Source organism: Ptychodera flava, chromosome 10 (assembly GCF_041260155.1).
Source record: "Ptychodera flava strain L36383 chromosome 10, AS_Pfla_20210202, whole genome shotgun sequence".
In the NCBI taxonomy this organism is placed as follows: Eukaryota; Metazoa; Hemichordata; class Enteropneusta; family Ptychoderidae; genus Ptychodera; species Ptychodera flava.
The window spans coordinates 12,178,846-12,200,646 of record NC_091937.1 but is presented as its reverse complement, the minus strand read 5'-3'; the positions used below and the strand labels follow the sequence as shown (position 1 = coordinate 12,200,646).

At 37.0% G+C, this 21,801-nt stretch overlaps 1 protein-coding gene across 1 annotated transcript; it reads right to left on the bottom strand.

Moving 5' to 3' along the window:
* Nucleotides 1-10,273: 10,273 nt before the first annotated feature.
* On the bottom strand, nucleotides 10,274-21,741 carry LOC139142016 (tyrosine--tRNA ligase, cytoplasmic-like). The gene is made up of 14 exons (XM_070711800.1): nucleotides 21,621-21,741; nucleotides 20,990-21,069; nucleotides 19,479-19,628; nucleotides 18,173-18,348; nucleotides 17,445-17,490; nucleotides 16,426-16,590; nucleotides 16,117-16,168; nucleotides 15,744-15,784; nucleotides 14,920-15,064; nucleotides 13,973-14,194; nucleotides 13,519-13,610; nucleotides 12,432-12,625; nucleotides 11,569-11,707; nucleotides 10,274-11,157 (listed from the first exon to the last, which is right to left on the bottom strand). Exons 2-14 carry the CDS (start codon nucleotides 21,044-21,046, stop codon nucleotides 11,047-11,049), a joined length of 1,590 nt encoding a protein of 529 aa, XP_070567901.1. The 5' UTR covers nucleotides 21,047-21,069; nucleotides 21,621-21,741; the 3' UTR covers nucleotides 10,274-11,046.
* Nucleotides 21,742-21,801: the final 60 nt, after the last annotated feature.

Below are 21,801 nucleotides of genomic sequence, written 5' to 3'. Positions count from 1 at the left end.
ACGCACATGTATAGTTAGGCTGCAACGCATATGTATAGTTAGGCTGTGTTGAAATTTGCAGCGCATACTTTGTTCTTTTCTGCAAATAGTATCAACAACGACAACAACAATAACAACAAATTAACTGAGTCCAAATATATTTTTATTTATCTTCATTTTTAAATATTTAATCATCATCACCGTCATCATCGGAGATCGAATCACAGGCACTCCTTAGCTGGGTAGTCTGCTAAGTAGATAAATTTTCGGATATTTAGGTTGCAGTGGCGGGCATATCGACTACGGGATCAATAGATCGATCCGAAAATCGATCTACTTAGCAGACTACCCAGGTAAGGGGTGCCTGTGGATCGAATCCCCTATGGTTGGACTACGCGCAATGCATGTGCCCTACAGATTACTCCGTGCACTGTGCAGTACAGTGTCGTACTACACTGAAGGGTCGTAGTGACGGTGAAACCATGGATGTCAAACATCCATGGTGAAACTAAGCAAAAACGGCAAACTTTTCTTTTTTTACTTAGGCAGCTCCACCAATATGGGGGAGAAACCACCCCTAACGCAGGTTCTAAGCGCAAGTAAAGCTATGAAATGGAAAGAAAGATTATGATCAGAGTAGGAAAGTCGACCGTGAATTGGAAAAGTTAGGTACGACGGCATATTGGTCAAAAGCACACACATATGGCTTTTTTTACAACGTAGAGCGAGTAAGGCACTCCTGAACAACGAAAATGTTCATGGTGTATTGCTGCCAACAAGAAAATATCTTTACTGACGTTAGAAACTGTGTTAATTGGCTTCCTTAAAGATGAATTCGCAACTTAAAGAAGAATTTTCAGTGTATTGTGACGTGATATCGTAAACAGATTTTCAGAGAAGGCGCTCGCTCGTCCGCCAGGTCGACCACAGTCGCTTGGTGGGCTAATCAGCTCTGGGACTCTTCGCCCCATAGACGAGTGTACAGAAGCGAGAAACACCTCGCTTCTGCACACTCGTCTATGGGGCGAATAGTCCCAGAGCTGAATAGCCCACCAAGCGACTGTGGGTCGACGTACTTCTGCATTCATATCGTGCAAATGCGCATGTTTTGTCGCGATATTTGAGCATTTAACTTGATCATCAGTGAAACAAAAAGATGTTTTTTCATATCAAAACATTATATGTTTTATATTTTAGGATTCTGTTTACGTAATATATAGACATGGACATTTGGATTTAGGGGGGGCGGGGGAATTGGGGGAGGGTCACTTTTTAGAAAACAGTTCAAGGGGGAGGGTCACTTTTTATAAACCTGTCTTAGGGGGAGGGTCACTTTTGACAGAAGCTGATATTATGGCCAAAACTTTGATTGTCCGTGTGATATTTCCTGAATAGGAAATCACCAACAAAATACGCACACACTTATAGACCGCCATGCATAGTGAATTGACATTTGGTGAGATTCCAAAATCAAATTTCTTACACCACCATAGACTTGTAACCACTCTAGTCTAATCAAGAACAATAATCTTAATAATCAAGCATACATAAATGCACAGATTTATCTAATTTTGTACTGAAAAAAAATTATTCAAAGTTTCATCATAGACCCCAATGCATAGTGTATGGACATTTTGGTGACATTCCAAAATCATATTTCTTGCACAACCATAGACTTGTAACCACTGTAGTCTAATCAAGAACAATAATCTAAATAATCAAGCATGCATAAATAGACAGATATATCTAATTTTGTACTGAAAAAAATTATTCATAGTTTCATCATAGACCCCAATGCATAGTGTATTGAATGACATTTGGTGAAATTCCAAAATCAAATTTCTTACACAACCATAGACTTGTAACCACTCTAGTCTAATCAAGAAAATTAATATCAATAATCAAGAGTACACAAATGCAAAGATTCACCTATTTTTGTATTGGAAAAAACTATCCATAATTTTATCATAAACACCATGGATAGTGAACCAACTTTTTAGATGAAATTCAGAAATCAATTTCTTGTAGACAAATGTTCATTTTACTTCCCTATACAAGCAAAGTTCATTTAAATACATTATCAAACATATATAAAATACAGATATAGCATGTTTCGTGGGGGTAAATTGTCGATCATTTGCCTGATAGACTCCATGTATTATGATTTGATATTTTTGGATGAAGCACTAAATCAGCTACATCTTGCCTTCTTATAGTTGCACAAAATATGGTGACCCTCCCTAAACTGTATGAAATACCATATCTCTTCAAAAATTCTTGCGTGATAAATTGCAACTGTCCCTCCAAAAACTCCAGCCCTCCCCTCTGTAATTTGTCCCTAACATAACAATTGAACCAATTGTTATGTAAATTAGCTGATACTGTTTTAGTTATTCCCGGGAGAATACCGCAGTGGTTGGGGGGGAGGGTCAAGTTTTAGAATGTCGGACAAAGGGGAGGGTCACATTTTAGACAGGAGGATTGGGGGGAGGGTCACATTTTACGGTACAGGTGTTCGCGAAATTCCCCCGGCCCACCCCCCCTGTAATTACTGAAGGCTCCCTTATGATCCATGATTTCCGCGATCCGTGGCATGATTCAAGCTGGCCGTGAATACGCACTGACGTTTTTTGGTCACATGACCCCTGACCCAAGCGTCATCGATAGGCTGTGCACTGCTGTCCGAGCATCGCTTTACTACCAAAGCTCCATGCTAAATTCACGCGTAAAGCAAATGTATCGAAAGTCTAAATGCACACATTTCTCAAGTCTGAGAGTATTTTACTTTTGAACAGCTATGAGAATGGATATCTGATTCGTTTGAAAAACTGGTATGCTGAAGCAGGTTTCGTGCCGTTGTCTATAGCGCGTTACACCAGTACACTGTACAGTACAGCACTGATGGCGATTACAGGTTTGTTACTAAATTTAAATATAGCTGCATCGCATACGCCTAACTTTGGACAAGTATCAATCAATCAATCAATCTTTTATTACTCAACACACACTGACAGAGAGTGTGGTATGGTACATTTCAGATGAAAGAACATTCCAAAACTGAACACCATCAAATGGATATTCAAATCCAAGTAAATTGAATTGAAGTACACATATGACTCTAACTGTAACCAGCTAACTGTAGGTAGCTACTGGAGGGGGTCAGTAAACACCAGAATTCCTTATAAATATAGCAAGGTTCAGAAAATTATGTTCCATAATCTTTTTAATGTTTTCTACTTTTTCTTCAACACTCACAGTGATAGAAAAATCTGTTCTGCTTTTCTGGCACAAAATTGATCTCTCAGAAATATGATACTTGCATGTGAATAAAAAGTGAAACTCGTCATTTATGACATTACTATCACAACACGCAAATTATGATCACTCAGTCTATATTTTGTTAAACTTCTACGTAACCCGAAATCTGAAATATCTCGTAAATATTTTTCAAAACCAAACTTGGTCTTGAAGATTCTATAAGTGCGCAATTTGTTACCACTTCCATTCTTCCTTGAATCATTGAAAAGGGTTCTCTTCCAAGTTTCTAAGTATTGATTTTCATACTCATATTTAACTTCTTATATAACTGAGAATAAGAATTTACTCTAAATGCACTGAAAACACGACTGTGATTGTAACTTTCCAAAACGTGATGAACAAATTTTGCCCATGGAGAATTGATGTGTATATTTTCTCTAAGTGCATTTTTCAAAATATGGTCTCCTGGTAAATTATTTAATCTACACCAATATCTTATCACAGACATATTGAGCTTAATTTTACAAGGGAATCTACCTAGCTCAGATCGAATACCCTCAAAAGGGGTGCGTTTATTTACTCCAAAAATAAAACTGAGATATGATATACAAATTTAAGACTTTCAAGGCAGTTAGCAACACTTGTAATTTCCATCCCCCATATCTTTCAGAACAATATGAAAGAATTGGGACAATCAAACAATCAAAAAGTTTTAAACACAGCTTTGGATTCAAATGCTGAATAAAGCTTTCATTGCCTTATCGCTTGAAATTCGGACAAATTTTATATGTTGTATGTGTGGCTGATGTTGGCACCTTGTAATCTGAACCATAAATTGGTGTGACTTTTTAATATCCTTAGTAGCACTAACAGGGTTTATTTCTGTCATTCTTGTGGAAAATGCAGACAAATATGTATTTTTGCATATCAGTTAGAGAGAAATGACGTCATTTGCTATCAGTGATATCAGCTTGTCTAATTGAATATCTGGTTTGGCGAGGTCTAGCCAAATTTGCTACAATCTTTTGGAACCCAGGGGAAACACTTGGTAGCATGGCGGAAGGTGGTTGTCAAGGCCATGTGGGCTTGTATGCCTCTTTTCTACAGGCTATTGATGAACGCGATGCAGCAATATTCAGAGGTGTGTATGACTATATTTATGATTGATGGCTGAAATATCGATAACCAAATAAATGATTTCATCCGCCGTGTATTCTCATTTGTTGGAAAATTGAACATACCATACGCGAAATTTCCCACAACATTTTTCCACGTGAGTGTGACATTTCGGACGTTAACGATGTGTCATCGACATGATCCAGCACTAAAAAGACCTCCGGATCACCTCTTTTTTTGATAAAACTTAAATTGCTCGTGTATTTGGAAAACATGTTCGGTCACGACGGGATTCCCTCTTATTGTACTAGATGTCCGCTATATGTATTTTCACTTCTACTGCCTCACAATGGTTTGCATGTGTGTTGTGTGAGACATTGGACGTCATCCTCGGTCGACGATAGAGTCAGCTGAGTTCCAGAGTCTATATCAAATATTTTGTACTCTCGATTATAAAAGTGCATCTGTTCATTTTCTTGTAGATAAAAAAAGTATTTTTGTGAGGCCAGAATGCCATTTATTTCAGTCACTGTGGTAATTGCGGACATTGTATGCATGGCCATGTACGGTGCAAGTGTAGTGACACGTCCACAGTACTACAAATATCCCATGATTCATTCTGATTTGTACACTCAGATTCCCCAGTCAAGCCAGGCAAAGATCACATGTGCAGAGGAAATTGTAGACTACTAATAGAAATTTTGAAAACATACTTTTAAGAAGACTGCAGACTGTTATTGTCAATTACCTTTTCAAATTGTGTTGAAAATTATGCATTATTGAGAGAGGAGATAGGAATTTCATAAAATTTTGACGCACTTGTGTAACCAGTCATACAGAATAGTTTGAGGTAAAACAGGGATACTTTTAGCACCTGTTTAGCCGCACAAAAAGATATTGATTTTCTTCGATTGACAGGACAACATAAATTTACATATTAAATTTTACCAGAGGGTGGCCACCTCAGTTGGTCATTTGGTTGCTTCCTAGCGAGTATGACATTTGCAGTACATACGCACTGTGATTTCTGTGGCTTGTAAATGATGATTTTGAAACTTTGACTCTATTTTCTAAACATATTTTTTCCAAATAAATATAGATAGTTTAATATGTGGTTCACATTATTGTTACTATGTAGAACCAAAGAAATTATTCAACTGGCAATCTCCGATAGTACAAATCAAGGTGAATTGTGGGTAAAATTACATACTGTGACGTCTGACGTTGTTCATGATGACCCATATATAGCTAGGGAAACAGTTCTGTTTCATCAGTGTGATCATTCTGATCATCTGCATTTTGTTCTATTTCCAGACGTTAAAGTTAGGATAGTATTATCAAATTTGTTCATGAAGACCCATACAGCTAGCGAAACAGTTCTGTTTCATCAGTGTGATCATTCTGATCATCTGTTTTGTTGACTTTTACACAGTATCTTTGTGCTGTGTTTTGTGATTAATAAACATGGACCATTGTGAATTTTCATTCCTCTGCTTGTTTTAAATCAGTGCATGACTGACGTAGAATGTGTCATTGTGCTTGTAACATGAGAGCGAGAAGACAAAAAAGCGGCACTTGTGAGATTGGACATCATGTATCTTGTTCATCAACTTTAATTAGTTTATTGAGGCGACATGTCTTGTGTGATACATCTGGTGTTTTGATCTAATTAAATCATTTGTTCTAGCCTGAAATGTGTTTATGCCTGACAACATACAAGCAAACTAGACAGAAAAATATTGTAAATTCTTGCTCCAAAATAGGTGAATTATTACTTTTATCTGGTCACAGTGCATGTAAGTGGCTGAAAAACAAATGCGAAAAGTGTGTTATTTTCTTGGATCTAGCTTGTGTTGATTGTGATAGACATTTGTGAACAGCATAAATGTCACAAAACCCTGTTTTAAGTGATAAAAATTGTTTTTAAGTTGGACATGAACTTTTTATATTGATGCAGGTTGTTTCGACATGAAAATTCCAAAGAGTGGTTGTGTGTAGGAATTTACAAATTCCCCACCCATGGGGGTGGGGGAAATGTGGGGGATTTACTTGGTTTAGGTGGGGATTTTCCAGATTGTCTTGCCCAAAGGGGTGGGGCATTTGGCAGATTTCACAAGACTAATTTCCAAATCCCCCACTATACCCCGAGGTGGGGGTGGGGGGACGGGGGTTTACATTGACTGGCGCATAACCCTAACCCTAAACCTAACCCATAAGGCTAACCCCTAACCCTAACACTAACCCTACGCAGGTCGCAGTTTGACAAACACGCGGGATGCAGGTCGCAGGTTTGAAGTCGCATGTCGCATGTCGTGACAGGATTTCCATATTGCACTGATATATAATTTAAGACTTTTAATCCGTCCAAAACTACCCCGATATAATCTGAAGTTCTGAGGGGACTGAGAAAGTCTCACAGAAACATAACAGTCGTTCTGGGTCCAAAACCGAGCAAATACGAGAGTTCATCGTTACCCGTCGACGCCACCTACTCACGCACCTATCATTTACAACAATCAAACACCTTCGTAGCTGTGGAAACGCAACTATTTATGGCGAGCCCCGGGGTACACAGAGAACCTGGCATATCCCTGTACTAGGATGTGCACACACCTGTAACAGGGCTGTGTCAGCATCCTAGTACAGTCTAGAGGACACAATACTGCAACAAATTGATACTAAATATGACAAAATTATGTTCACAGCCTTACATACATACATACATACATACATCATTGCGTTCACTCCACTCAAACATTCACAAATCATGTATACATCAAGGATGTATATAACAAGGCACAAGGTGTTGGTTTGCCGCAAGGAGACCGTTAGAATTTGGTGGAGATACAGTGCGTTTCACCTAGGTACCGCAACTCAGCGTATGAGACGTACACATTTCACGTACAAAACAAACGGTTAGCTCGGGTATCACGACACATTTCAAAGCTACCAACCCATTGATTAATTACAGTAAACCAGCATGGAGCAACCCCTCTTTCTAGACCGAGAGATACACTTGATCTACAATTTAATTGTTTTGTACAATTTCAGCTAAGAGTTGAAGAGCTGAAGTTTTTCTCAACAGAAACGTGTGCTCTCGAAATAAAACGTTAATACGAAACTTTAACTTGAAATGAATGAAATAAACTTCGTTTCTTGCATTGACAACTGATCGACATTTGAGGTTCATGTCATATCTCGAAGTCGACATCGTGTTCAGTCCCTGTAGTCTGTTGGCTGGAGGGGCCCACCGTGCACCCCCCCGCCCTACTAAATGGGTATTTTTTTGTTCTTTAGGACATGTTGAACAAGAAAAAAGATTGGATATTTTGGGATGCACTACTAGGCTTGGTTCAAGTCGGTGAATTAAAAAAAATCATTTAAAATAGTTTCTCTTGTGTCTCTCCTATTTCGTACAAACCTATTCGGAATTTTGAAGCCCATGCAAGGTTTTCCCAGCCATTGAATGCATTACCTTTGAGTCTGCGCAGTGTAGTGAGTTAGTTTCTGCAGGATTCACCGGGTGAAACTCCCCTGTATAGCGTTCACCCCTGTTATAGCGTCCACTCCACTCACGCGCGCGTTTCACATGAAAGCAAAATAAAAATCATTGCGTTCACTCCACTCAAACATTCACAAATCACAGACTTGAACCAAGTCTAATGCACTACCTGTCTGGGCTGGTTTTTGATTTGTATGTACCGCAAAAAATTGGCGAAAAATGGGTAGGGGTAGGGGTACTATACATTCCCCTACATTAAGTAAACTAGCATGAAATAACACAAACCGTACATTTTTTGAAAGCTCAGATACTTTTTCTGAAAAACACCAACTTTAGCAAAATAATTTTTTGTACATATAATAGGATGACTTTAAAATAATTTTTTTCGACAATTTTGAAATTTTATACCCAAAAAACCATGTAATAATCGTGATTTACTTTTTGTGAAGCAAAATTTTTACAGCTTTTTGTGTTAACATTATGTATTTCTACATATTAAACAAGAAAATAAGTGTTAACATTAGTTATTTAACAATACACTACTTCTCTGGAGTCAATTTTGAATTGCGTGTATCTGTATGGGGTGCGCAAAAGCTGGGGTTAGGGGTACAATATTCTTTCCCTGATGGAGTAAACTGGCTTGAAATGCCATATACCTTATAGTTTTAGAAAGCTTAGATACTGGTCTTTCTAAAACGCATAAGTTTTTTGTAAAAAATTACGTCATTAGATGACTTTAAATCGATTTCTTCTGGTAATTCAGTATTTTTAACCGGAAGAAAATATGATAAATATGGTTTCCTTCCAAGGAAGGAAATCAGATTTATGGATGTTATTTACTAATTGCAATGTGCTGAAGAAGAAAGTAAATGTAAAAATTGGGTATTTACCATGTTTTATTGTCTCTAGTCACTAAACTTGCCTGTTTTGCTATACTGGTTCATCATGAATGAGCATTTTTTCGTATGCAATGAACTAATGCACAGCTATAAAAATAATTTAAAACACGCCTATGTAGTCCTATTGTCATTGTCTCCTTAAAGTAATATAAACTGTTGATGACTGTCTATTTTTATAAATATACTTTTTAAATATTTTTCTATAAAATAATTTTGATAAGACATGTTTGGAAAATTGTCAATGCCTCCTTGTCTTGCTGATACAGCTAGCATTACTAACAATTTATTAGGCCATGGGCCCGAGGGGGCGTCTACATGCACCTTCCACCCCCCCCCCCACACCACACACACAGGGTAACAAACCTGTATTTTACAGAAGCCTTCGGATCCCTAGAATATGAAATGGAATTTTAACAGAAAAAATATAGGGACTCAATATCTGTTACGGTCATGTTTTGAAGGGTATCGCAAAATCATACCCAAAATCATACCCGTGTAGTAGGGATATCATCTCAAGGTTAAAGTTTCAGCTCTTTAACTGTTGGCTGAAATTGTAAAAACAGTTACATTGTAGATCAAGTGTATCTCTCAGTCTACACTGCGGCGGCCCTATGCTGGTTTACTGTGATTAATCAAGGAGTCGTGACTTTGAAATGTGTCGTGATACCCAAGCTAATCGATTGTGTTTTAGGTGAAATGTGTCCGTCTCATTGGCTGAGTTGCGGTACCTAAATGAAACGCACTGTAGAAAGTGGTAGAGTTGGGGAAATTATAGTGGTTGCCGTTCTGTTTTGTTTGTTTTTTTGGCAGGGAGATATCATTTCAGTTAAAAAGGTCGAATCTATGATTTTTTCATCAATCCTATTCAACGTGTAAAATTTCATAGTTGGAAAGTTGAGGTGTTGTGTAATTTAATCTATTGGGATTCCTTCACTCATGCACAGGAAGACCAACTGCACAAGTCAGGTTATAGTGGATGCCCCTACGGTGAAATACATATAATTTTAAAATTTGGCCTTTGCATATTTGGTGGTCATATAATGTTCTCGGCAATAGGCATGTAAAGACTAAACAATCATACAGATTTTCTTTCAAAGCTTTACTTACCGATCACTTAATTACTTTGAATCATTCGGATTTATTCGACCAATCGCTGATATTCTATCACCTTTGTTAATTTCAACTATCTGTGATGTTCTTTATTTAACATTTTGTCAACTGATTAGACAAACCACTTTCTGTATTTCTCTATTATAGCCTGACTCAATCAGTTTGCACATCAGATACCTTTTGGTTTGGATTTTTTTCTTGGCTAAAAGCCAACAAAAGTGATGTCCAAAATCATTTGCTATAAATATCTTAAAAGTCATTTATGGAAATCCTCATTCAGAAGGATAAGAAAGTGATTTTATGTATTCATGAGCAGGTTATTTTCCCCAAAAATATAGTTACTTTCACCAGTAACAAAACCTCAAAGTTTCTGTTTCTGACTCAAACATTCACTGCAACCTCTACAAGATTCAGCATCGCTTTGAAGTCAAACAACAATATTTTAGATATTTGTGCGCTTTCTTTTAATTATTCTTAAAACAAAATCTACATGATGGTTGATAAGAAGATGGGCAGGGACACAAGTTACATATTTGCTAACGCGCACATGCACACTCTCCAAATTTGTAGATTGTAATTATTCACAGCAACTTAAGGAGTCTGAAAGTAAGGCTATAGTGTAGCTGATTGGCTGTTTTGAAAAGACTCATTGATGTCAGTCATATTCAGCCAACAAATAAGCTACAAGCTTACAAGATGCTGTACATTACCAGGGATAATTTGTGATGTCTTAAGGAATGCGTATTAAGAGGGATTTATGTATGAAAGCAGATCTGCAGACAGTGATGGCCAACCCATGTAGGTTTCATCATCTTCCTTGCTGATGATATTTACAGACATTAAATAAGTACAGTTAGTCTGAAATCTCATTTCCTGAATATTTATGATGAGTTTGCCTCATTAAAGCATCAACTCCATTTTTAATCGCTATTCACATTATTAAGATACTTTTTGTCCAATTTTAATTCTTGGCAAAAAATAATAAGGATCTGCGATTTTCATTTTTTGTGCCAGCTGGCTTGCAAAGCTTGTACTTAAATATACAATAATTATAGCAGATACCAAATGTTGCTGTTTTGACAGTACATACAAATACTTTATGGAGAATTTTGCTTTCACATATGAAGGACGTGACAAAATTACTACAGTGATCTATTCACAAACACACTGAAAAAGGAGACGTTATCGTATGATTGATCCTTTCAGGCTTTTCACTTTGACGATTCCTAGTTTAGTCATAAACGGTGTTCCATTCCACTCGGCTACGCATTCCGAGGATGTCCTGAAATCAACCTGGAATTATGGAAACAAGGAAAATCAGTGTACTGAGGGGAAAGATCTTAGCCAAAATTAATGTTTTACATTCATCCCAGCAAAATCTTTATTTCTGTACAACATGGTATTTTTTCTTTCTTCTTTTTTTGTTCAAATGACAGACAAATGACTAGATGAATGGCTGTTGTTGCAGCTACACAAATAGCACAATATACTGGGTAAAATAACATTTAAAATATTGATTCATTTGCACACTGAAATCACGGTTTTAAATATACTTTTAAAGTACAAAGATTGAAGAAAGGGCCCTTCAAACTCAGACCACGAGGAAAAATCTGCTTTTCCTTATTTTTTTGGTTGTATATACTGTTATCATTTATAAGGAGTAGACCTTATTAAATTATGATATGCTTTCAATGGCTGACTTACCTGTAATTTTTCAAATATTTTCTTTTTTGGTTTCAACTCTGCATCTGGTGTGCCCTTGTCATAACCTTCTATGAAGACTTTATCACCGGGTGCGCTGCCCTCTGGAGGCTCGAGAGGTTCAATTATCGTCACATCCTCGCTGTGGGAAGGAAGTCAAATCAATCATTGTCAGTGTATCTTCAATGTCTGTGTGGTTGTGGTGATGAGGTCACAGTAGTGAGGTCATTGAGGTGATGTCACTGTTGTGACATTTCAATGTCGTAATTGGTGTCACTGATAAGGTCATACTGTGATGTCATAGTGACACCAATATGACCTCACTTTAGTGAAGTCACTGAAGTGATGTCATTCTTGTGACACTTCAATGTCACAACAGTTAGGTCATACTGGTGTCAACAGCGCCCTCTATAGAGTGAATGAAATATACCCAAACAGTGCCATCAAGTATGAGGTGACAGCACACACACTTTCAGTTTGTAGTGGCAGATTAGAGACCATACACACAAGTACAAGCACAAAGAAAAGTAACTGTACTTGACCTCAAATTCCCTAAGCTGGAGGAGAGCTTAGAAGTGCGAAAATCCCATGACATATTTAAATTTCCCAAAACACTATAAACTGCTGAACTAGGTTGTTGGAAGTTTACACAGCTGACAGGTTCTATAGCAACTAACACTTCAAAACAAACTCTGAACCCTGACTGAGCATCAGGCCCATAGGTGTCTCTAAGTGTGACCTTAGTACATTGTGCCAATTTGCCAAAAAATTCAAAATAGCATAACAAATCTCCCCTGTAAATGCTATTAGTTCTGCTTATCATGCCCATGTTTTCAATTATCCACTGCGCCCTCTACGTGACTTACTTTGTTGCACACATCAACATAGCCTGTGATTCAACTCCTCTCATTTTCTGCGGTTTCAGATTACACAACAGGACAACTACCCTGTCTTGGAGTTCCTCCATGGGTACAATTTTGGCGAGTCCACTGACGACAGTTCTCGTCTCATCGCCACCGATGTCGATTTCTTCTATGTACAGAGTGTCTGCATCAGGATGCTGGTTGAGTCAGAGTTACAAAGTTTGCATAAGATGGACAATCAAAGTTCCATGGAAGATCTATGTTCACATGTCAATTCAACAGTAATCATCACTCTTTAACCCTTTGAGTGCTGTAATTTTTCCCATCAAAATTTTAGTGCAACATTTTACCTATTTTTATGAATTTTTCTGTAATTTTTTTTTTGATAATTTTGGACTAAACGGACATGACAATTCACTGGCTACAGCTTTTACAAAATTTTGGCAAAAATCTGAGAAAACTTGACTGGACTGTATTTTATAAAGGCAACAAAACTTGACTTTGGCGCTCAAAGGGTTAAATGTTTGTGTGTTGCACATAGTTAAGTAATGAACTGTCTGTGAGACTATAAAGAAAGTTATAGAGAATATCCGTCATAATTCATTATCATTAATTACAATCTTTGCATTCTTTGCAAATGACCATTTGTCTCTAAACTATGTTTTTCTGTAATTTTGTTTCAACTGGTCACATATATTTTCCCCCTAAAACATCTTCATACTATAATCATAATGTGCTGATATTTTTTTTTTCAGTCTTTCTCTCAGTCTGTCACTGTCTCCCTTAGTCCGTCTCTGTCTCTGTTGGTCACACTGTCTCTCAGTCTGTCACTGTCTGTGTCACACTCAGTGTCTGTCTGTCTCTGTTGGTCAGACTGTCTGTCTGCCACTGTCTGTGTCACACTCAGTGTCTGTCTGTCACTGTTTATCAGTCTGTCTCAGTCTGTCACTGTCTTTGTCTGTCACTGTCCATCTGTCTATCACTCTATCTCCAAGTCTGTCACTCTGTCTATCTGTCTGTTTAGATCATCAGTCTGTCAACTGAACTCTCTTCCTGCTACTTAAGATCATAAAGGCACTACAGTGCATACCTTTTTCACAGAGTTGATTTTACCAACCCTGAGATCAAGTCTTGCTGGTGTGATTTCTTCCTCAGCCGCTGCATTGCCACCTTTCCCTGCTTCTGTTAATTTTCAAACAATTAAGAGTGATCCCATTAACAGATTTGTAAAAATACTTCTGACATGGCCATGGTGAAGACTTTAGGAAGACATCATAACAGGATGCTGTGGCCAACTTTTGTTTACTTTGTTTTCTTTTGGTTTGGTTTGTTTTGTTTTGATTTTGAAGGTGCTGTTTTGATGTTAAATGGTAGTATTGCCACTATTCATACACCAAGAATTAATGAGGCAACTATCAGCTAACAAGATCGGCAAAGAATAAGCAACAGTTAAAACGTCGCCATCTCCACATCTGATTTGAATCAGATTATTAAAATAGCTGAGCAGTACCATAACTCTGGTTGTAAAAGACTTGAGCACTTACTCGTCTTTGGAGGTGGTGGATAGGCTGAACTTGCCAGTTTCTTCATCTCCTTGTCTTCAAACTTCTTTCTTATCGGATCAAGTAACTTTGAGAGGTAGTTTTCAACTGCATTTTTCAAGTCACCTGGGTGCACCTCCTCTTTGGCAAACGCCTGCTCAAGTGAGTCAAAGCCTGCATATTCCACTGGTCCGCCAAATTTCTCATCTCTTGGTACTACAAATTCTGATTACGTGATGAAGAACAAAAAATATGTAATGTAGACCATTGTTGTGTGGAAACTTTAACAATCGCTGGAAAAGGAGAAAGACTGAAAATTGGATGTGGCTTACGAAATACGAAAAGACCTTTGGATGATCAGATATGGTATAACCAGATTACAGTTCAACTGCCTATGTCCTAGGCTTCTAGCGTTTGACATTACTGCCTGATGATATGCCCTAGACACGTAACTTTGGCATTGGCTTGAAAAAAAGTCAATCATACTGGGTCTGGTTTTGGGGGAAAATTTAATTACTTGAACATGAACTAAATAACAGTCTGAGCATCCGTATTAAATGATATCCTAAATTTTGGATGGATGGATAAACGATTGAAAAAACAGTATGAAATAGCAAATCATACATTCGTTTACATTAGGATACATTGCTGACTTTAGAAATAATCTAGAAATCAGAGCTGGCGACTTTTTGGAAGGGCAAGCAAATTTTGCAAGTTACCAGCCCTGATGTCTGGTACATGATCTGGATAAATTTCGAAATACTGTTTTTTTCCAAAATTCAACTTTTCATCAACCATAACATGACAGAAAATGAGAGGCATGGTTTGTATAATTTGATGAAATTGGGATGTAAAAACTTGTTTAATTTGGCACTGCAGCATCATGGACCCCTTGAAGAATCAAGTCTTTGTTCCGAGAGAAATGAAAGAGAGACTGGGATATAACTTACTTTCATCTTGTTTGAAGAGTGGAAAGACTACGTGTTTAGCAAAAGCCAGGACACCATTGTCAGCGATATTGCCTGGTTCACAGAATGCTTTCTTCAACTTTTTCTTCACAGCGGCTGGATTATCAAGAAGATCAATCTTGGAATCCTGGTTAGAGAATAATATTGGAGAAATTAAATGTGATTAATGAATTTTCCATGAGTCCTCCCTTCCGTATTCCTAGTATATAGGTAAACCCATCCTATCAACAACAATGATAGTGTACCACTTTGTTATCAATGATGAGTGTGGACCTGTTTATGAAGCATTAGGGTGAACAGGTGAAGATAGACAAGCAGATCAAATTGATCAACAAATCGATTGATTGATAGATACTTTCATGTATAGATATTGAAAGATACATTTGCATCAAGATGAGTAGATACTGGTTAATAGAAAAGACTGTGATAGCGCCCTCTGAGTCAGGTTTATTAAATTCTCTCTATCTATCTATCAAGGACCTTAAAACTTCAATTGACACAACCTCACCATCACATATCTGTGCAAATGCCTGAGTCAATATATGTTACATGCAGACAAATAGAAATAGCAACACAAACGAAATGCAAATTTAGATTCATGAATATTCTCTATTGATAATTTCATCATCACATCATTGCGTATTCAAAAATGCTAATTACTGCACTTTGCATAGGTGAGTTATATCTATTTCGGGAATCCAGCTTTTGATGAAAAAGATGTTCAAGCCATTAATATATGTAAATTAGAATAATAAAAAGACTTCAAAAATTTGTTCACATTTGTATTCAACAATAAATCTACTTACTTCTTCAGAAGAACTCATTTTGCCGCCAGTCAAACCAGGCACTAGAAAACACAAGCAAAAGTTTCATATCCTGACATGTAAACTAACTTATACCGGTAATTCCTGAGGGATCTTGCATCAAGCAAAAGTGTAAAGCATCCGCACAATTAAAGTTACACCTTTGTTCTGTATAACTGTTGGATTGAACTATTATAAGAGGTATTGCACACACTGCGTTATCACACTCTAACAAATCCATCGCCACAAGTCTGACAGCCACAACTCAAGTCTGCGAGCCAATTTGTAATGAAAACGTTTGGTGAAGAATATGAAATTTCCAATATTTGCTGCCTCCTTCTTTTCTGGGCAAAGAAATGATTTTAATATGACTTACCCATTGGGTTCATGAGATGAATTCTTTTTGCATATCCTAATTGTGGCAAATACTGGAAAAATAAAACACACAAAAGCGCACTCATTTCATGACAAGCAATTCTATAACATTGTTTGAGAATGTAAAGCTATGAGAGCTATTATTCAGTCTCTGACTGCAAAGCGAAGCACAACTTGTATCATATGTATCTTGATCCATCAAAGAGCTTTGCAAAACTTTTTGAAACTGAAAGTATCTATGCCAGACCACACACCCACACATATCTTGTATGTTCAAAATTATAATGCAAAGCAATGGAGATCAGCTTACCTTCTCAGCAAATGTGAAAATCTTTCTCTGATCGACTCCACCAAACTGACAGTCAACTTTGAGGTACTCTTCATCCAGAGCCTGTAACCCTGGATACAGGAGACCGCTGAGTAAAGGATGATCAACCTGCTTCACAACTTCTGCACCGGCCTTCTTGGCATCATGCTGTGTGAATGAAAGGGACACAAATGTTTACAACTTTGCCATCCTTTGCATGCAGTTATTCAAGTTCAAGCTTTTCAAAGATTTTGTTTACAAACAATCAGTCATTTGATGTCGTGACATAAGTCTGCATTGAATGTAAGACTGTCAATGTTGATAAAGCATTTTCATTGTAAGATGTACACAAGCGGGGCACAACTAAATTTATAGAAGATGCATTTCAAGGCAAAGCAAAGTGCTTTGTTTAAGCAAGCTGATTAATTAGCACGATTTGACAATACAAAGACACAAATGCGAACTTGAACAACAAAATCACAGATCCAATTCTTTCCATGTGTATCAAGGAATGCTCCTAGAGCAATACAAACAGAACAGCTCAATTTAATCACTCTCATACTTCCAATCTGATTAAAATCAGAAGTAGCGATGGTCACGTTTCCTCCTTTGATTGTTCTTTCCCTTCTTATTAGCTGCTAGTTGCCTCACTATATCTGACCCTCTGCCATCAGAGATTGTGTTCAAATACAATGCTGCAATCCATAACAAGTTGTGGTTGTACACCTCTTTCTGACTGTTTAGCTGTTCAGGTCACGGCAGTGGGTCAGTTATAGTGAGCAGACTAACAACTAACAAGAACAGCAAAGAATAAACTAAGGTCGAAATATCGCCATCTCTAGATCTGATTTTAATCAGACTGGCGTACTACATGCATGAACTATAGAAGATACAATTATAATCTGGTACTTCTCAAAGCATTAAGATTACAGTCACATTTTGCAAGCCATCATCAATATCATTCACTTTTTTCTTGAGGAATGGCAGGTTGTGTATGTAAGGTATTCATGCCGATATCTTACCTCAGTGACAAGAGAAGACAATCTGTATACATCAAGTGTGTATTCCCTGAAATACAAAGATGCATACTATATCAATAGCAGTTGAAAAATTCAAAACTTCAATGTTATATTGTTAAACTAAAATTGCATCATCACATTTTTACAGCAAGTGACTATTGGCAAATGTCAAGAAATTGACAGCCTCTTCAGGAAACGAAGGGCAAAGACTCTTTGGATATTTGCTGTTCATGGAGGAATGAAGGCTGGTAAAATGGAGGGGGAAAACTGCAGGTTGAGTAATTATGTACTTCAAACAACTCATTATTGCAGTTAGTGTAGCTAGGGGAGCAGGCAAAGCTTTGTGTGTGATGCATGTCCTGATCTTGACTAGGCCCCCTAACTTAATGAAATTTTGACCACTATTTCTCTACATGGTCTACAGTTTACAGTTTGCAAGGTGTGTATTTGTGAATAAACTGTATTTACAATTAAAATCAATTGTGGACTAGCGACTAAATAACTCTACAGTTATGGTTCATTGATGGCTTGTGATTATTTATACAGAAACTTTAGGAGTCTGAAACTTAGCTTATTGTGTAGCTGATTAGCTGTTCAGAAATGCTTCTTTGATGTGCAAAGATATTCAGCCAACTAATCAGCTAGAAGCTTCCTGAGACACTACACATTGCCAGGTTGTTGATGAAAACTGAAAAAACTTCGATACATTAGTAGGCCAATCTATGACTTACTTATTAAGTTGATAGTCAGTACCCCTGACAAACTTAAGTTTTTCCAAAGGTACTCCGATGGATTCCAGCATTCCCTTGATGACAGCTTCATAGTACTGTGTTCTCAGCTTCAGCAGTTGCCATGGTGCTTTCATGTTGTCAAGGTAGGCGTGAAGATCAGCTAAAAGTATGGTCACCTAAAATAAATGACATTTTATTACAGTTAATGGAAATTTCTCTGATATTTTTAAAGGGCCAGTAGCTGTAACTTTTGTTGATTTTTGTCACTATATTTGTTCTTAATGTCAACAACACTTTCCTGTACTTCTCCACAAAGAATGTTGAAATATCTGCTATTTAGCTTGTTGACGCAACTTCTACGCATGCAAAATGCACAGTAATTGTTTAAGTTTGAATTCTAGTCTGGACCAGAATTCACCTGTCAACAATAAGGATGCAGATTACACACATGCTAAGTTGAAAAGTGGAATATTGTTTATCACCAAGAAACTGTATTTCACTTTAAAAACAAATATAACTTGTAGAAATCATAAACAGTTATAGCTATAGGCCCTTTTAGCTGTATTTGACCCCTTAACTACCACACTATAGTAAATCTGTATCAAACATACTGAGTGCATGCTATGTTTTCTGGTATTTGCGTAAACGATGACAATTTTAAAGAAGGAACTAGATTGATTTCCACCATTGTATTGCTCTCTGTTCTACTTACCCAGAAAGATAATATGTTGAGACAAACGCTGTCAAATAGATGCTTACCCAAAATATTTTTTGATACTGCAGAGTTGAGGAAAAACTACCGTACAATGAAACCTATCTACAATATTCACACAAAGTGACCACTGTATGGATGTGGTGTTTCTGTAGAGAGTGGGTGTGGCATTATTTTTAGTGACAGAGATGTGCTCAATGGTGAATTTAGGAAAGCCAAGTTGTAATAAATTCAATATCATATTCTCGTTATGATCATGGTACATGCAATTAATTTCTGAAACAATTGTGATATAGATGTGAAAAGATTCTTTTTTTTTCATCTAAGCATTTGTTGACAGAGGTTATTCAGAGTCAGGTATGCTGACCATTATACCGGTACACAGGTTTTATACTAAATTTAGACCAATAACATGAAGCCACTAACCACATAAGAGATGTGGCTGTTCTATAGAGGGCCTCTAACATGTAAAATGCTACGGGATTGCCACAAGGTGACCACTATAAAGAGGTGACTGCTCTGTATAGGTACCCTATAAGACAGGGTTTGACTATAGCTGTCTGTTAGGACAAAATACAAAGAAAATATAATTACATGGCATCCTGCGTGAAGGAAATCTGCAATCTTGCTCATTGGTACAAAGTAGGCTACATGAGGTTTACCAGTTGTGGCTGTTCCCCAGTATATGTTGATCTCTTTACCTTCCTTCAGTAAATTCAGCAGTCTGTCATCACCAAGAACTTCCTGTAAACAGAAAGACAAACCTACAAATGTACAATTTGGAAGTGACTCTTCCATGACATGAATGTTTCGTTTACATTATTTTACAGCTTGAAAATACAGAGTGGTGCTTATTTACATAACAATGCATAATTTGCATATTCATTAGCAATTGAAAGAATTTTGTTTACCCATAGAAATTTTAAGGAAGAATGCATTTCAGGTCAGATATTTGAACTCTCCATTTTTTTTCAATACTTTTCTGGTCTACAGCTTGTGGCAGCTTATATAAAAGTTTTTCGGAGTCAGAAAAATTTTCAGAGTCTCAATTTTTCAAAACTCAAAAATTGTATTTTTCCCCCGAGAGTTAACACAGGCATGGCTGCCATTTTGAATTTCAAATATTGATAAATGTTAGGTAATTTCTTTCTTTGGTCTAAAACTTTGCATGATGACTCCTGATTTGGTAAGAGAATGGTTAAAATAACTTAAAAGTTAGACACTTTGTGCAAAAGTCTTTCACTTTCAAGTGCCGACTAACTTAACAGCACTCCAAAATGAAGTGAAAATGGAAGTTTTAATAATGATTGATATTATAATCCAGCAGATTGAATGACAATACAAGATAGAATCAAAATCCTATAATTTTTTTACACAAACTGATAATCCTGTATCTGAGCTCTTCCTCTTTCAGTTGCAGCTATATTTCTAATATCTCCTGCTGGAAGTAACACGCACTTTTTTAATGGTTAACTTGTTGTACAATGAAGTCTCTGGTACTAGAAATGGCCTGTTCATTTTCAATGGTTTATCTATTATATCGCCAATATGAGTACCATACTGACTCTATTGACCAGTAAAATATTACAACCTGAAAGCCGCTTTTAATTTAATGAAGAATACACTTAGGTAATATAAATTTATAATCTACACTTTTGAAATGTCGAGAGTAGGTTTGAAACTTTATTTTGGGATTTGATGGCAGATGGTTGATTACAATATTGTTTGGAGTTGTAAACTTGGTTTTTCAAATTAGCCAGCTCTGTCAGACTGTTGGGATTGCGTACACCATAGCTACATACTGTGTATTTTGTCCTGCTTTAAGCCATCAAACAAGAAAGTGAGATTGGTACACAGCACAAAATTTAGTGTAAAAAAGCTAAAACATTTATTATTATCTTTAAAATTCTACAGCCATAAATCAGATACCAAGTGATGACTCAGGTTCTGATCAACGTTGAGCCTGCTGTCAATATTTTCATAGTGACAAATAATACAACTTCAACAAAGTCGAGAATACCTCTCAACACAAGTAATCCTATACTACTTATAGACTTTTGCTACAACCTTTGAGTAGTTCACTGTCCTTTTTATATGTGACCAACCTGTAAATTCCTTGTAATGAAATTGTGCTTGGTTTTAACCTCTTCCTCAGTCGCCATTGTGTTGGTACACACTTCACAATCTGGACAAAAACGAAAGAAAACAATAAGATGACTGAAAGCTATTGTTAGCAAGTTTTGATTATTCTCTTTCAAATTTTGTGGCGGCATTTTGTTCTCCGCGAAAGTAAAGCTTCGAATTCTAAATACAGTTATTTGCACTTTTGGAGTTGTATGTCCCGTCAATCTTCATCTTTTATAGGAATGATTTTCAACCTGACAATACCATGTTACGGTGTACTTTGCTGCACGTGTTCTTGTTTTTGTTTTTCATATGACTTAATAGACAGTTATGTTTGGGATGTCTGTTCCTCTGACTTAATCCTACTGATGACACAACCACAAAGTGAGCATTGACGCTGCACCAATGTGTGAAAAAGTAAAAGACATTTGTACGAGGTGTACAGGCTGCAGCGAAATCGAAAGCGTCCACAGTCCACCACACATACGGTAACATAGGAACGCCCAGTCACATCGCAAGATTGCCTATCCTGGAGAACTTGATCTCTCTCTCAAAAACTCCCCTTTTCTCTAAATCATTAGCATTTTCAACTGAAAAACATTAAAGGCTTACCTGTGGCAAAGAAAATATGGAACTTCACACTACACGCCGGATTGAACAAGCTTGCATCAGACGTCCCGGCCGGAAAAAAATACCCTATAGGCTAGTGAAATAAAGTGTACTACAGTAAATTGAAAGGGTACATCTGTGGACCAAATGTCATTCTAAGTTCACTCTTTACAATTTTTGTACC